This window comes from Gallinula chloropus (genome assembly GCF_964237585.1).
Source record: "Gallinula chloropus genome assembly, chromosome: 1".
NCBI classification, from domain to species: Eukaryota; Metazoa; Chordata; class Aves; order Gruiformes; family Rallidae; genus Gallinula; species Gallinula chloropus.
The window spans coordinates 22,124,012-22,140,796 of record NC_140085.1 but is presented as its reverse complement, the minus strand read 5'-3'; the positions used below and the strand labels follow the sequence as shown (position 1 = coordinate 22,140,796).

Sequence of the window (16,785 nt, the reverse complement as noted above, 5' to 3'; positions counted from 1 at the left end):
GATCCAGATTCTCCTCCTCCATTATTCCAAGTACTGCATTTACTTCTTTTCATCTCCCACCTTTCCTGCATAAATTTTGTCACAGAACCCTAACGTCTTCTCCTCCAGTGTGTATGCTCACAACCATCCACAGGCTGCTGTTCTTCTGGATGTCTCTTCCTTACAGAGCATGCCCAGCTTTGATAATCTCCTACCACTTAATTGACTCAGGTAATAAACTGAAACCCATCAGGGCTTGGACCTTATCATGCACACACCCACCACCTTATCTTCCTCTGCACCTCTCCCTCCCCTTAGGCACCCTCAGGAGCCACCTCCCCATCTCCTTCTCCTCTTCCTGACACAAGGCAGGGGAACAGGTTCCCTGGGTTTGCACTTCACAGGGAAGAGCAGAAAGCCCAACCTACCTGACTGCCCACCCCAGGCCAGCTCACTGGTGCTGAGAACAGAGAGGGGAAGAGGCTGGGCTCTTCACCTCACCTCCCGGATGCAAGACATAATTTGCACAGGGGAAAAAAAGGGGTTAGTGCCTCAGTTTCCCCAGTCAGTGAGGGAGAAGAGAAAGGAGGAAAATGCTTCTTCCCCTTCCAGCCACCTGCTAGGCAAAGCTGAGCCTAGGCGGAAAGCAGGGTGCTGGCTGTAGCTCAGCTGGGGTGGAGGAATGGGAGGGAATAGCAATCCAGGCTGTGCCTGGCACTTCTTTTTAGGAAGCCATCACAAGGCTGACTCAAACACCTCAGTACGTGAAGGCAGCCCAGCCCCTGTGTGCCTTTTGCTAAACCAGTAAACGTTAGATTCAGTGCTGGCAGATGCCTACATTTCCCTTTACTGGTCTCTGCAATTAAGACCAGTGATTATTTTGGGTTTTGAACTTTACATACAGCGTGACCCAAAGCAGTCTCCTGGGGTTTGGGAATGAGGGTGCAGTAAAATGGGCATGTGCTCAGTACCACAAAAACCAGCAGCAGCAGCTCAGTCTGGGGGTTGCTCAGTCAGTGCCTAAGGAGGCTGAGTTGCACTTTTGCCTAAGGAGAACAGAGGGTCTCTGTGCCCTTGGCTGTCCCACCTCACACACCTCTCAGCACTCCTCCTGCTGCAGGGGATGATGCCCACCCTCCTATTACACATTACAATTAAAAAACCAAACCCACAAAACCCAACCAGAAACTGCATAATTATTGGTGCTTTACGGGGTCCTGTGTGAGGTTACCATCTTCCTCCCAGCAGTGCAGGGGACAAAGCTCCTGTACCCCATATCGCCCTGGCTTGGGAGCTACAGAGCTCCCACTTTTCCACTGCTTGCTCCCACCCCACCGCCTCTCCAGGCAGAACACCAGAGGTGCTGGTGATCAAATTCCCTCACGCCAGGCCAGGGCTCAAGGGAGCAAAGCAAATGCCAGGCACAGGCAGGACCCGCTGCTTAATTGAAGCCTTCCTCCCTTCTGCAAAGATGAGAGCGTGTTGGCACATGCTGCGGGAGGGATATTGCTTTGTCTGCTCGCTTTGAAGACTGGGGGGAGGAGGGAGAAGAGGCCAGTTAAGTGTGTTTATGTTTGAGAGGAACAAAGGAGAGTGGAGGAGAGGCCGGGGTGCCTGAGCCAGAGATGTGTCAGAGATCATTTGTTCCTCCTGGGCCAGAACACCAGCCTGGGACCACCAGCGGAGGAGGAAGCAGGGTGTGTGTGGAGCTGTGTTTAAAGCTGGGAGAGGAAAGATAGGGCAGGGAAAGAAAAACAACTCCCAAGAGACTTAGATTGGTAATAAATGTGACACAGGCTAGATGCTGGGCTCCCAGCTAGCAGGGTGTGCAATACAGCGCAATACACCACAGCAGAGCATGCTGCCAGTGGGTACCTTGCTGGGCCCTGGTTTCCCTCGGGGGAGGCTGAATTAGAGAAGCTAGTGACCTCTGGAGTACACCAAGTTTAACCAAGCTAAAGAGAAGGAGGGCAGCACCTGCACCCCAGCTCTGCCCTCCATTATGGCAAATTAAGCACAGATCCCCCCATTTGCAACACTGCTGGGATGAAATATCTTTCTGGGGAGCTCTCACACAGCCCAGGGGGTGGGTGCTGCCCCTTCTGCCCTGTACCCCAGCAGGCAGCACCCCTTAGCTTGGAGGAGACATTTAGAGGACTCTCTAAAAGAGTTTCCCACCAGCAATAAAAGCCCAGAGTGTTTTTGTTTGCTATTTAATGCTACATTAACAGTGATGGGAACAGCACCTACTCAAGCCCCTGAGTGCAGAGTGAACACTTAGTTCCTGGTAAGAGAGGAAGTGCTCACCATCGTTGCGCAGCACGTCCCTGCAGCAAGCCTCACGAGCACAGAGAGGAGGAAGGTGCTGTTGAAGCTACCACCAGAAATGGTACCTTGGACTTCCCAGTGGCAGTAGCTCTGTTTTGACAGGTCTGATCCTTAAGTTAAACCATCCTCTTCTCAAGCAGAGAGTAAGATATTAGCTTAGTGAGCTATTAGTTCTCACTAAGAAGCCTGCATCGAAGGACTGGTTTTATTGCACTGGCTGAAGGCAGACTTCATGCAGACACCCCATGCAAGCCCCCAGGCCAGTCAGTCTGCTGCAGGTCATCATATGGACTGACTCACTACAGTTGGGCAGGGAACAGATGAGTCCCTGCCGTTATAGAGAGGTGTGCAACAGCTCCAGGGGTATGGTACAGACATGGATCTCCAACATGGTTTCCCACACCAAAAAAAAAAAAGCAAAAAAAAATTTAAAAAAAGAAGAAAAAAAAGACCCCAGGAATCATTCACAACAGCTTTTTCAGTCACTTGGGGAAGGGAGGGAAGCACATTGTGCATTAACATGTAGTTCCGAGTTCTCAGTAACTTTTCATGGAAGCAGAGACATGGTTCAATACCCACATTGGCTCTTTGGTGTTGCCAAACTACTTCTGCAGATCCATCTGTATGATTTTAATATCAGGGGCCTTCCCTACCTCTCAATTTTTTTTTTTTTAATGTAGATTAAAAAAAGCAATGGACAGCCCCAGCTGGAGAAAAGGCAGGCCTGATTTAGAGAACTACCCAGGTTTAAAGAAAGAACTGTTAGACATCTTACATTTTTACTCTTACTTTTTTACTCTTTTTTTTTTTTAGGTGAGGAAACCAGCACCCTCCTCCTACAGTGCAACCTATAACCAAAAGTAGCACCATTTTGCAACAGGAAACCAAAACTGACAGTGCTTCTTGCATTCTTGAATGCTAATACATAAACAGTAACGATCAAAAGACTCAAGGCATACATGTGAGAGCACCTCCACCGTACACAACTGCTTCTTGTAAAAGACTGAAATTTGTCTCAAAGGCAACGGTAGGTAAAAGTTGAAAGGACAACTGCATTTGAGAAATGCTTATTTATTTTTTAAAGATGAATGTTGTAAGGCTTACCTTGCATTCCACATTGGAGAGCCTGAAATATTTATAGACAGAAACCTCTGCATGGAACATGTGCTCCTGCAGAAGATTTGAGACCAGCAATTTGTCTTTCAGTCACTGGAGGCTAATTCCCATTTCTCAGTGAAATGATTTTTGTTTGAAATCTAACAAGTGTGCCTCAGACCTCAGAGATGGCAATCTGGAACAATTCCATGGGAGAAAGCAGGGGAAAACAAGAAACTGCCTGTAGAGTGAGAGCCACAAGGACTCACAGCACTGACAATCACTCTGTGTGCTGCTTCTGAACCTGCAGCAAGTACAGTATTTGAACTCAAGAAATCAGTAAGCACAAAGTGATTAAGACAGTAAAATACCATTATCCCTCCTGACATCAACAGGTTTCAGCCAAGATTCTGAACTTAAAGGGATGTTTCATCAAAAGGCACTCAAGTCCATCAATCACACTGCTGCTCTTACAGGAGTCCCTGGCAGGGCTCCACTCCGCCTTTGAGGTTTTATTGTCCTCCAGCCGCCCTCTTGTGCCTGCACGCAGGATTACAGGCACGCCGTGAGGTAGAGCGCAGCAGGGTGAGAAACACGAAGTATAGCTGTTGAACCCACCTACTCCATTCAGAACCAAGCTGAGATAACAGCTTTGCCCTTCTTGGAGCCTGCAAGAAATTCTGCCATCTGCACATTTCTTCACAAGATCCATCAACTGCAGTCACAAAATGTGATGGGGTTCAGGCCTGTATAGGTACTCAAAAGCAGACATTTAGCCACAGAATAAGCACGACACAGACACACCACAGTGTCCATCTTCCCACTTTATTTGAAATCACCAGAACAATCCCATGGGGATGGTCACCTTCCCCTCTAGTCTTGGTTAGTGTCAAAGAAACAGCAGAAGTCACATCGTACTCGGTCTGACCTTGCAGCTGGACTCACTTCACTCAGAGCTGCCGGACACAGTGACCAGTATTATCCAATCCAACTTCTACACGCTCAGGACTTTGCAAAACGTTGGATTAGCACATCTAGAAGTTGTTAAGTCACAACTTTTACTGGGCAAACAAAACCTCAAAAAAGCAACATACTCGCAGTCCTGGTAGCATTTCCAGAAGACTGTGCAACACCTACTTGTACTGAGCCAAGTACACCAGGTGTTGTGTTAAACAGGAGAGGGTGGAGGAAGAGGGTAGGACTGTGCCTCGAGCCTACCTAGTCCCCCTCAACCCAAGCGGGAAACCACTCCCAGCTCCAGATTTCTTACCCAATTGCCACAAAACATGCAACAATACAGACTGTGTGCAAAGGTATTTGCAAACAGAGCAGCCTCTCCCTGCCCAGAAGCACTGTACCCTATCAAGAGTACTTCTATATGCTCCAGGCACTCAGGTGTGGAGACAGCAGGTCTGGTTCATACACCATCTTCGCTGATGGAGGTGGTCTCACTGCAGAGCAATTAGTAATGACTCAGGCAAGCCTGAAGTCCTGACTGGAATCATCAGGGAAATGAGGATGGACTGCATGTAAGACCCAAGACTTAGAATTTTCTTTGCCTTTTCCTCACAAGAACGCTCCAGGGGGGCATTAATTATGCCTAGGAGTGGTTAAAAACGGGGTGTCCTCAACTGTTGTGTCCAGAACAGGGATGTGAGATCTGAGCATCCTACACAATCCAAGTGGTGTGGGAAGATGATGGTTCTGGTCAGTTCTGTGTAAGACTTGAAGATGTTGGTGTGTTTCTGCTGCCTTGTCAGTTCCTAGCCTTTTATAACAGCAATAGGTCTCAGTTTAATGGCTTTCTTGCTGATGCCAGCTGCATGGCAGGTGTTAACCACATCTGTCACATTCTTGTAAGACTCTGGTGCCTGGGGGGGAAAAGAGAGAGGAAGGAAAAAAAAAGACAAAACTATAAACAACCCAAAGTCACAGGAAGTTAGATGTAGGCTTTTGATATCACTGCTTCGCAAAAATACAATCATATGAATTGAGGGTGTAGAAGTAGGTGAACACACAGATGATCTGGCCAACTTACACATCTAAGAAATCTATGAGGCACTTAGCTTTCCAAGTAAGATTCAGTTTTCCCGATATTCTCAGATAATCCAGTCCACCAGCATGTGTAGATGTGAAGCCTCACTATCTGACAGCCATTCCAGCTTCCTCTTTACAGTTAATGTTTAATATCTATGTTCACTGCCCCTTAAGTGACAGGAATCAGGGTCAAACTCTTGAGCTTCCTCCTGCAGCATTCTGACAAGGAAGCTGCTCTTAAGTAGAGATTTTAATGTTTGTCTAACACCAACACCCAGAGCAGCACAGTTCCAAATGATTAACACGCTTCCAGGAATGAAGTTGTAAACACAGAAAACATTCTATCATGTTAATACAGAGGAACTGGAAGTCATAATAGTCAACTTTTTCTACCCAGAGTTCTCTTCCTCTTGAGAAAGCACAGGAATTCATCTTAAAAGAGGCAGATCTCTCAGACACTGGTAATAATCTACACGACAGCTGCAGTATAAAGTAAATTTAAAGCTGAGAGGACGTAATTCAATAGGACAATTCATAAAATGTAACAACCTTTGTGATGCTAAAGACTTCTCAGGGTCAGTAGTGTTTGCCCCTGTCATTGTGCTGAAGAGATAAAAAAGGTACCCTAAAAAACCCTGTCAAACAGGCATCTCCCTTTCAGAAGGATTTTAGGGACAGGGAAGACTTCACATTTTCATAAAAAATTAGATAGCTCATCAGAAATCACACAATCTGTATGGTTACAGTACTAGTGATCACTTAGCAGTGCAAAAAGTCAAGTCAGGGAGGGTCATTCAGCCAAGGAGAAGGACTCCCTTTTCCCTCCAGACAATGAAGCAATAAACTCACTTCTTCCATCACCAGTTTGGGAGAAGCAACACGGATGGCAATGCCCATGTCAGCCAGCTTGTCCAATACATCCTGGAAGTCCAAGTTACGTCGAGATTTGGCTCGAGACAGCGCACGACCCTAAGACAGCAGTTTTGTTAGTTCTATTTTTTGTAGCAGTTTGGAAAAAGAGAGTTATTAAAGAAAAACATTACATTGTAAACAAGCACAGAATAGCTGAGCACAGGCTTTAGACCTGATGTGATGTAAAATCACACATTAGGTATGATGGCTAGGAAAGCCACATGTATAACACACTAGCTACAAGCGTCTTTTTAACCAAACTGCTTGTCACCATTTAGGAGTCAAAGAGTTTTACTGAAAGCTATTTATCTCCTTCAATCATCCTGTTTCACACTGTAAATAACAGAGAAGGAAATATCCTCTTCTAACTACTGAGTTTTATATGGACAACCTTAGCACAGTTAATCCTTCTTGTTAGCTCAGAGATATCTGAATTTGGTAACAGGACCATCCTAACATCTGCCTTGTACAAAGCAGTACCACCTACATTTTCTGCAGTAGTCAAAACTACTCAGTAAGGGACAAAGACGACTTCTAGCCTTTCAGCCTTCCTGGGCTGGGACTGCTGTGGCAAGACCACACGACAACAGATGCATCACAAGCTGGATGACCCCTCAACAACCTTGTTCTCTGGATGACAGTCCCATTCCAATCCCTTTCTGGAATAACTTTGTGACTTACGGCTCCGTGGCAAGTCGTTCCGAAGGTCTCAGTCATGCCTTGCTCCGTGCCAGTAAGAACATAGCTACAGGTGCCCATAGTCCCGCCGATCAGAACAGGCTGTCCAGTCAGCTGTGGATGCAAAGTGTTCACTTAAAAGAAAAGCCTAAAAAACCTCATTCTTAATGAAGATTTAATAAAAGTCTGAGAGGAATCATATCTCATGGAAAGGGAGGTCAGGTTCACATTCTCTCAGAGCATCCCAGCTTGCCTCAGGTATCAGGATTCTGGAGAACTAACTGCACTGAAAGATGCAGAACAGCAGATCAAGAGCCTTGTGTCCGACAGATGGACAAGGCAAATCACTGAAGCCTGGCCTAGGAATGAAATACTTGATCTTCCAACCATTGCAGGTGTGGAGCAGAAGAGGGAGCTCAATGTCCCGAAGATCTAACACACCAGCAAGCAGAATATTGCCTTTCCACTATGGTTCCAGTGCTGTTAGCTCAGAAACAGAACTCACTGCATTTAGAAGTCTGTTTGGGACTCTAGAATTATCTGATTCATCCAGAACTCTGCTCTGATTTCCTTCTCCACAGCTAAACTTACTTGATAATCGACAGCGATAAGAGGGTGGTGAGGAGGGAAGGCCCTGGTTGATCCCTTTCTGTGCACCAGCAGAGTCCGCTCCTTTCCATCCACTACATGTTGCTCCACTTTGGCAATGTTGTGTGACACATCATAGATAACGTGCATGTCAAGGTCATCAGGGGTCGTGTTGAAAACTTTGGCAAAGGCCTAATAAAAGAGCAAATCAGTATCAAATACAAGAAGGTAACTGCTGTGTGCAAGTGGAAGATTTAAAATCTTTTTAGGAACTAAAAGGAACAAATCTGTTTTAAAGTGTTTCTAACTGGTATGTCAGCAACCTGAATTTGACTGAAGTTTCTTGCCACGCCAAGAACACTTGGCGTGGCAAGTAAGAAACTTCAGTCAAATTCAGGTACAATGGAACCGAACACAGAATACAAATTGTGGCAGAATTAGATTGTCTATTTGCCCATTGGCAGCTTTAATGCTGAAATTCAGTCAGACATCAGCTATGTAAATTCCTGCAACTCTGAAAAGACAGCTTCAGTGGATACAGTTTTCTTGTATCCACTTCCTCCAGTTCAATGCATTTTCAAAAATACTGCTTCAGTGGTTTCTCCAAATACAATCCAGTGATGTTGAGAGGTTTTAGATGAGTTGCCATGACGGCAGTTTTGTCTAAGTCTCTCCAGAAAACTCAGTTTAAGAAGCACAAACGTGAAAGTTATGTTAATTACTCTAGCTATTCTGTGTTCTGTACATCTGGGATAAAGCTGGAGATGTGTACCAAAGTACCTGCATCACAGACAACTCTGCTCCTACCTGTCTTGTTAGGAAAGTCATAGAAGAGCGGTTGACCCATGCATAGTTTCCAGCAGCAGCCATTCCTTTCAAGTAATCCTGTCCCTCTGCGGAGGCAATCCTGGCACAAGCCAGCTGGCGATCATTCACTATGATTTTGTCCCGTTTCATAGCTTTTTCCATAGCCACCAATGCATCTGGGGAATAAAAACAGTAAGTCTAAGTGACTTCTTAATTTTGTTTCATTCTGTGAGATTAATGTGGGTGTCTATAGTTTATATTCTGAATTCATCTGTCCGACGGTCAAGCCTACAGCTTCTCAGATGCAAAAGCAAATCTGTGGCAGAACATTATCAACTGTTCCCAAACAGACAACCCCTGCCCACCAAGGCAACTCAGAACAGACCCAGTGATGACACTGACAGGAACGCTCGCTGGTGCTGGAGTTTACTGCCAGTAACAAGACCATCCCCAGGAGTTTCCTTCACTCCGGGTGCCTCCGCCAGTCAGATCGTACCTGTGGCGACCTGGTGGCCCAGGCCTCTGCTGCCGCTGTGGATCATCACGCAGACCTGCCCTTTGTGGTCAATGCCCATCTTCCTGGCAGCATATTCGTTGTAAATGTCATCCACAACCTGGATCTCGGCGTAGTGATTTCCGGCTCCCAGGGTCCCCAGCTGCCAATCATAACACACTGATCAGACGGAGCCTCGGGGAGCACAGTGAGAGCTATGGGAATATGGGCAGCAGTGAAAACTGCTGGGGCAGGGTCTTGGTTTTAGAAAAGCTTTTCCAAGAGAAAAACCCCAGCAAGCCAACACATAAGCTCAAAGGAAGTAGAACATGGTAGCATCATCACTATCCTCTTTGTTCTGATTTAGAACTACTTTTACTGCTGGAAAAATACTGTGATTAAACTAAAGAACCAGGATCTGCAGACTGCTGCCACTTCCTTCCCACTTCCTCAGGCCTACCCAAGAGATAGGAAGAGTACAGAGCATTGAAAATTCTTCTGCAACTTGTATAGGCAAAGCAGACAAGAATCACAGACTGGTTGGGGTTGGAAGGGACCTTGAAGATCATTTAGTTCCAACTCCCCCCCCAGTCATGGGTAGGGACACCTTCAACCAGACCAGGTTGCCCAAAGCCCCAGCCAACCTGGCCTTGAACACTGCCAGGGAAGAGAAAAGATGCAGTGTCTTATACTTGGTTATAACTCCACAAGAAAGTTACAACATCCTGTTTACTAAGTACTTACAACCTTTCTATAGATTAAATCAAGATACTCCATTTTGAAGCCAAATCTGTTCCAATTACACAATAGACGATCACTTATTTGCAAGGCAAGTGTGAAAACTGAGGTCATTAAGATTATTTTGATGTTAAAATGCTATAATTTTGCACCACCACAATTCACAGAAATCATACAAAAGAGAGCTTGACAAAAGGTAGCATTAGTATAGCCACTTCACTAGTGTTCCACGCAGAGCAATGAGATACTATGCACAGGAATTAAATCCAGTCCTTGAACTGCAGTTCAAGGTTACAAGCTAGTTCATTTATCATGATAGCCTTCATTGCCCTGCTACTAATTCAACGAGCAAACAAGGAGAAAAGCTGCAAAATAACTTGTCTGAAAAAAATACCAACTATATCTGAAAGAAGAAATGCCACCAAAGCATGAATTCTAGTGTCAGGTGTTAACTAATGAAAATCTATTGGCGCCAGGACCTTGGGTATGCCCAGTAGCATTTCCCTCTGTTAACAGTTCTGTCAAGCACAATTCAGAAACAGCCCCACCATCTCACCTTTCCCTCTCCCCAGAAATGCTAGGTAGTGTCAAGAAAAGACACAAAATTTGAGAACTACCCATTAACCTTTATATTTGATCTCTGGGAGCACTCACAACCCTCCTGGAACATAGCATTACCTGAGGCAGGCCCCTCTTCTTTGCTCTTGAGGAGACTTTGTTGGGGTCAGCCTGCAGCATTCTGCCATATTCCTCACAGTGCTCCTTGTCCTCTGCCCAGGCATAGCCTTCCCGGAGAGACCAATCCACGCCCATCTCTAGTGCCTCTTCCAAATCCCTGCAATTATCAAACACCTACATAAGGCAATTATCCTTGGAAATACTCATAACTACAATGGATATCACAGAATCACTAGGTTGGAAAAGACCTTTGAGGTCATTGAGTCCAATTGTATCTGTCCTCTACAAAACCACATCCCTGAGCACCTCATCTACCCGTCTTTTAAATACACGCAGGGTTGGTGACTCAACCGCCTCCCTGGGCAGCCTGTTCCAGTGCCCGATAACCCTTTGGGGGAAGAACCTTTCCCTAATGTCTAATCTGAACCTGCCCTGGCACAGCTTGAGGCCATTTCCCCTCATCCTATCACCTGTCACTTGGGTGAAGAGACCAACACCCACCTCTCTACAACCTCCTTTCAGGTAATTGTAGGTGGTTATATGGTCTCCCCTCAGCCTCCTCCAGGCTAAACAACCCCAGTTCCCTCAGCTGCTCCTCGTAAGGTTTGCTCTCCAGCCCCTTCACCAGCCTGGCTGCCCTTCTCTGGACACGCTCCAGGAGCTCAATGTCTTTCTTGTAGTGAGGGGCCCAAAACTGAATACAGTATTCAAGGTGCAGCCTCACCAATGCCCAGTACAGGGGCACAATCACTTCCCTGGACCTGCTGGCCACGCTGTTTCTGATCCAAGCCAAGATACCATTGGCTTTCCTGGCCATCTGGGCACACTGCTGGCTCATACTCGGTCTGCAGCCAACCAACACTCCCAGGTCCTTCTCTGCCAGGCAGCTTTCTAGCCACTCCTCCCCAAGCCTGTAGGGCTGCACGGGGTTCTTATGTCCCAGGTGCAGGACTCTGCACTTGGCTTTGTGGAACCCCATCCCGCTGGGCTCAGCCAATTGATCCAGCCTGTTCAGATCCCTTTGAAGAGCCTCCCTACCCTCAAGCAGGTTGACACTTCCTCCCAGTTTAGTGTTGTCTGCAAACTTACTGAGGGAACATTTGATCCCTTCATCCAGAGGACTGATAAAGCTATTGAACAGAACCTGATGAAGGACTGAGCCCTGGGGAACACCACTTGTCACCGGCCTCCAGCTGGATTTAGCTCCATTTACCACAACATTTTGGGCCCGGCCATCCAGCCAGTTTTTTACCCAGCAGAGGATGTGACTGTTCACGCCAGTGGTAGACAGTTTCTCAAGCAGAATGCTGTGAGAAGCAGTGTGAAAGGCTCTAAGCAAACCTAAATTATTCTGATTTTATGATCAGCCCCCAACTCCACCACCAAGAAGCCCAACTTCTTAATACTTCATGAAAATCAAGCTCTACCTAAGAAGTTCAGATCGTCCATTACTTTTTCCTCTTTGTTACATGGGGAATAACCCTATTTTCTCTCAAATCCCTTTTAAAAAAGTACCTTTACCGTGATGGAGGTTTTCTGTCCTAAGAAGCAAGAACCTTTCAAGAACTTTTAGTTATTTCAGGGTTTTAAATGGGGGAAGAAACAGCTGACTCTGCATTTATGATTATGCCAGTCCTCCTGGTAAAGCACACATGCAGAAAGAATGGAAGGATGTTTAGAATTATTTTTTTCTCTCTCAAAAGTCTCCCACTGACGAATCTTTCATCCAAATAAACACCAGAGATGTCCCCTCTAGAGACATGTGCACAATGTCATTCTCTTACTTGGCATTCATGGGGATGACACCTTTGGAGCCAACACCAACAGGAATGTGGTCAAACATAGCCTGGGCGAGCTGCTCCTTCACAGGCTGCACATCACTCTCATCCAGATTTGTACGTAGCAAGCGGACCCCACAGTTGATGTCAAATCCGACACCACCTGCAAGTGCAGAAGAAGCCATAGAGTTGCTAAAGAATGTGTGCTGATGGGCAACACACACTGAGCATTCACCTTGCATCAGTGTCCCTGCTGACAGGGACTACACACTGAATGCTGAGATCTTACACCTTCTTTCTGACACAATACTGGGGAAAAGACAGAGCCAAGTTAAGTTTCATTTTAATAGATTTACATGAAGCCTCAGCCAAAAATGTGGTCTTGCAGAGAAAAACTTAAACTCATTCAAAACCCCCAATTTTTCAGTCTCAAACATATGCTCTACAGACATAGCTGCACAATCACCTAGAGAGCTCTGCGCTTACAAGGTTGCTCCAGACAAAGGGAGTTGACACCACTATAAAACATACTGCCCACAGAAAGTAGAGAGGATGTTCCAGTTCTTCTGCCTAAGGTCAGCAGAAAAGTGACAGATCCTAGCATGGCTCCCTGATGTAAGATGCTCTCGACAGCAAGTCCCTGAAAGCAACCCCTTTTTGAATTCACACTGGAATAAATAACGACTAGTTGTAACACATGATAAATACTTATAAGGAATAGTGAACTTCAGTGCTCAGTGCTTCACTCAACTCTTAGAATTTCATAAAAATAAATACTGCAGGGCAAGGCAATCATGCCACCTTTACTAGTGAAGGTTCTGGTATTAACTAGCCTCAGAGGGAGAATACCAGACCAAGAGATCTTGAGTCAATCAGGAACACTGGAACTGCCTACAGAAAACCTGAAACATGCGTAACAGGTACAATCACAAAAGTATCTCCACACCATCAAGAAGTAAAGACCTAGGTGTTTATTAAAAAGACAGGAATATTTTAAAGGTCACATTTAAAAAATGTGTAGAAATAGTCTCAGAAGATGTTTTCAAACATTGCTCAAAAGCAAGAGCAAATTCATTATCACCCTGGCAAAACCCAAGTTCAAAGTCTTGAGTGCTCTCTTCAAAAACAAAGGGTATCACAAGCCCAAGCCAAAAATACAAGGGTAGTTCTCCCTGCACTGCTTAGGTGTTTTCAGTGTAACCACCTACTCCATAAAGATTCTGAGTGCAAGAAAATTCAGGACCTTTTAACTCCCTGTAATTCATGTAATTTTGGCTTTGGTTCTGCATGTGAAGCACTGTAAAGACCTGCCCATTTCAAAAAGTGTTTTATGCCACCAGACACTTCCCAAGGCAGGTTAGGTCAGGCACAGCGTCCCCTTACCTGGTGACACCACTGCTTCAGGATCATTCATATCAAAGGCAGCCATGTTGCCAATGGCAAACCCATAGCCAGAATGAACATCTGGAAGGCCTATGGATCTCTGGAAGAGAATGAAGGACATTTTAAAGGTTTATGAAACTCTATGCTGCACAGAGTCACCTTGAGTATGCTTTGCCTTGTGGCAGCAGTTGTCACGTTAACTGATACACCAAAACCAAGAATGGATGAAGAAGGAGATGAAGTACACAAATCAGTTCAGGTAACTATCCAAACTCCTACAGTTACTGCAGCGACAGCCAGAGAAAGCAGAGAGCAGTTGGTGTCACTCTGAAGCAACTGCCCAGTGTCTAGTCAGCTGAGTAACCATCTTGGCTCCACTGAGCAGATTGCAAGAAAACTTAAAGAGGAGTTTAAACACCTAAATGTAGGAATTGTGATCTCAGATTGAATTCTAACCTAGATTTTTCTTGGACTAAGAGTTCATGCATTCTAAACTTATGCAGGCAGTAGCTTATGACTAGTGTAAAGCAGAGACACAGGAGTGAAGATAAGTTCATCTTTACCAAGTTCCATCTAGGGACATCTGCAACACTTAAATACAGTGAATATAACATGGGAAGAATTCAATACTGTGGCACAGAGTAATAAAACACTGAGCATTTTCTCTTCTTAGCTGTGTCATCAAACACTAACCAAAGACTGCACCCTCTAGGCAGGAAAAAGTCACTCTTTAGGATGATATCCTGATACAACAGGAGCATTTAAATTTATAAAATAAAATATTTTATTGGAACTTTATATATTACTACTAATTAAAGAAAATAAGCATGTGCTTTTACACAACACCACAAGTTCAAGGTATATTGAGCCTGGCAAATTTAGCTTAGGACACCACCTTAATCTATTTAAACAATCAAAAAAGAAAGTAAAACACCCTGAGAATTTTTCAGTGTGTGTTAAACTGTTGTCACACATTCAGAAGAATGGTATGTTTCAGTGGGACTGTGTGTTGCTTCTGCCTTCCCTTGCCAACAGCATGACAGTCTGCCTTTTACAGCAGCCAGGCATTGAAAACTCTTGCCAAGGCACCAAGACAATTTTAAAAGGAGAATTCCATTACTTGTTTCTTATTAATATATGCAATAATAAATGTGAAGAAGACACTTTCCACATTGTACTTAGAGCTTCTTAAAAAGTAACCCAACCTTATATTTTCCTCCTGCATCATCATATGATGCATATTTCCAATATGAGAAGCTGGGAAAAGGAGGCTGAAGCAAACCAAAGCACTATCATACTAAAAAACCTTCACATCAAAAGGCAGTCAGTGAAGTAAGTTGATACTTCCCTTTCTGACAACTTTATTTTACAGCCTACACTTTTTGGTTCATCACCGCCTTGCAACAGAATTCCTATTTGGATGGCAATAACCACTGGCAAACAGGAAGAGAAAAAGGACTGGTCCTTATGGGAGCTACTCACATGAACGATACCAGGTAATGCAGCCACATTGCCAATCTGTTTCATAGCAGGCAAAAAGCCACCCGCACCTGAAGCAAGAAAAAACACTTTAATTAACCTGATAATTTCCCCTGGTAATCACAATGAAGCACTTTCTAAAATGATCACTGTTGGGAAATCAGCAGTGAGTCACCAACAAGCATTCTATTTTGGTACAGAGCACCCAGCATTTCGCAGAGAGCACAGTTTCATTAAATGAGGCATTGCACTAGAGTCCTCCTGCTGCTGTGTTAGGACCAATGCAGACCCCTCTATGCTAACGGAAGCGTGTTACCACCAGCCCAGCTGTCAGATCTGGATCGAGCCCTGGGCTCCAGCCTCTCACAGAAGAGACAAGCCCAGACTACACCCTCAACCAAAACAAACTCTGAGAGTGGGTGGTCAGGGAATGTTCTGGAGCACAAAGAGCCGTGTCCACCCAGCTGATCTGGGCACAGGGCTCGCAGCATATGCCACTCCTGTGGCCCAGCAGCCCACAGCGGCTGCAGGGTGAGAAAACTGACTGCTGCCTCCCTAGCCACGCCAGCCAGAACACGCGCCGGGCCTGCCGGGCCTACCGCCCCGCCCCTACCGCACCCTGAAGCCTTCAGAGCCCGCGGACAGCGCGATGCGACCCCACGGGCTCAGTGCGGGCCTCGAGGTCACGGCAAGGAACGCGCCGCGCCCCGCCCCACCCCACGAGTCAGGGCCCCCCCGCCCCGCTCCTCGCCGCCGCACGCACCTCCGCCGCGGCAGGCGTTGCGCAGCTCCTCGAACATCAGCTTCTCCAGCGGGTCGTTCACGTAGAAAACACCCTCCACCTGCGGAGAGAGCTGTCAGGGCCGGGCCTCCCCCCCCTCCCCCGGGCAGGCCGCCCCCAACCCCCCGGCACCCAGGGGCTCTGGGCGAGCCTCCCGCCACGCACGTGCATGTTGGGCACGAAGCCCTTCTTGATGCGCCAGCAGTTCTTGTCGATCTTGTCCAGGTACTGCAGCTCATCGTTGTAGCTGCGGCTCATGGCGGCGGCGCTCCGAGCCCGCTACTCCGCGTCAGCGCTGCCGCCCGTCCCGCGGCAGGAACAGACGGCGGCCGCCGAGGGTCACGACACCTCAGCCGACAGGAACCGCCGAGGGTCAAACTTACTCTGCGGGAGGGCGGGGAGCCGCCGGCGCCCCTTGGCGTCTCGTCGCGGGAGAGGCGCAGCTGCAGCCCCGCGTCCTGTCTGCGGCGCCGCAGGGGAGGCCGCTCGCTCCCCTCCCCTCCGAGGCGGGCCGGGGGCGCTCCCTTCCCACCCGTGAGCGTAGGACCGGTCGCACCCTCACCCTGCCTCAGGCGCGGTGCCGTGAGGCGCTCCCGCCTGGCGGGAGGCGGTGTCGAGCAGCCCGCGGGGAAGCTCTGTGCCAGGGCTGTCTCCAGCGCCGCTGAGCGGCTGCGGCAGCCCGGGCGAGGCACTCGGTACCCGTGGGGCGAAGAGGAGTGCGGGCCTGGGCCGTGCGGAGCGGAGAGAACCAGGACCTGTGCCCGGCCACCTCCTCCCTCACACCACGCAGGACTTGCTGCCTGGCTTTGCGGAAGACACGAGTGTTCTTTTCATGCCCCTGTGGTTAACAGAAGCTGTGTGGCCTGTGTGTGCCGCCCCCCGGAGCAGGGCGGTGTCGGCCTGCATGGGTGCCCAGGTAGCAGGGGCAGGCACAGTTTGCCCAGCTCACCAGCCAGGCAAAAGCTGTCTGCACCTCATCATCGACTGTGTTCCTCAGTGCAAGGGAAACAGCTTTTTGCTGTTCAGTTTTG

The 16,785-nt window shown here is 47.2% G+C and overlaps 1 protein-coding gene across 1 annotated transcript; it reads right to left on the bottom strand.

The window, feature by feature from the left end:
• Window positions 1-4,217: 4,217 nt before the first annotated feature.
• RTCB (RNA 2',3'-cyclic phosphate and 5'-OH ligase) lies at window positions 4,218-16,028 on the bottom strand. Its single transcript, XM_084279071.1, has 12 exons — window positions 15,920-16,028; window positions 15,737-15,815; window positions 14,977-15,044; window positions 13,495-13,594; window positions 12,118-12,274; window positions 10,334-10,490; window positions 8,921-9,080; window positions 8,425-8,600; window positions 7,621-7,809; window positions 7,033-7,143; window positions 6,289-6,408; window positions 4,218-5,273 (listed from the first exon to the last, which is right to left on the bottom strand). Exons 1-12 carry the CDS (start codon window positions 16,010-16,012, stop codon window positions 5,166-5,168), a joined length of 1,518 nt encoding a protein of 505 aa, XP_084135197.1. The 5' UTR covers window positions 16,013-16,028; the 3' UTR covers window positions 4,218-5,165.
• Between the last annotated feature and the right edge of the window lie 757 nt (window positions 16,029-16,785).

Bases quoted from the DNA above. Each gene is read 5' to 3' on its own strand.
- RTCB (XM_084279071.1), bottom strand. From the start codon at position 16,012: ATGAGCCGCAGCTACAACGATGAGCTGCAGTACCTGGACAAGATCGAC. The intron at 15,816-15,919 runs GTGCGTGGCGGG...CTCTCTCCGCAG, and splicing joins GCTTCGTGCCCAACATGCAC to GTGGAGGGTGTTTTCTACGT. The intron at 6,409-7,032 runs GTAAGTCACAAA...CTGCTGTCTTAG, and splicing joins GAACGACTTGCCACGGAGCC to GGTCGTGCGCTGTCTCGAGC.